The 304-nt window shown below is 61.8% G+C and overlaps 1 protein-coding gene across 1 annotated transcript in view; it reads right to left on the bottom strand.

Annotated features, from left to right (window-relative positions):
* Nucleotides 1–17: 17 nt before the first annotated feature.
* LOC102769507 (kallikrein-15) overlaps nt 18–304 on the bottom strand; it is a 7,825-nt gene continuing 7,538 nt past the window's right edge. Inside the window, exon 5 of the mRNA XM_015563993.1 lies at nt 18–180. Coding sequence (XP_015419479.1) covers nt 28–180 — 153 coding nt within the window. The 3' untranslated portion in view covers nt 18–27. The remainder of the gene's footprint in view (nt 181–304) is intronic.

The following is a 304-nucleotide window of genomic DNA, read 5'->3' as shown; positions in this document are numbered from 1 at the left end:
GGGTGGGGATCGGGGTGGGCAGGTAGGTCAGTTCCTTCTCATGGTGTCCCGGATCCAGTCCAAGTATCTGCACACTTTGGTGTAGACCCCAGGCTTGGTGGTGGTGTCGCAGGGGACGTCCCCCCAGGAGACAATGCCCTGCAGGATGCCTCCGCAGACCAGGGGTCCCCCGGAGTCACCCTGCGGGGAGAAAGGGGCAGCTGGAGTGAGAAGCTTCGGGAAGCTCGTGTTCCCAGCCTCCTCCGAACCACCATTCACAATCTCAATCCACATCCCACCCCACCCCGTCTTCACAGACAACCCA

Source organism: Myotis davidii, unplaced genomic scaffold (assembly GCF_000327345.1).
Source record: "Myotis davidii unplaced genomic scaffold, ASM32734v1 scaffold358, whole genome shotgun sequence".
In the NCBI taxonomy this organism is placed as follows: Eukaryota; Metazoa; Chordata; class Mammalia; order Chiroptera; family Vespertilionidae; genus Myotis; species Myotis davidii.
The sequence above is the reverse complement of the archived record's forward strand: the minus strand, read 5'-3'. Positions and strand labels throughout refer to the sequence as shown.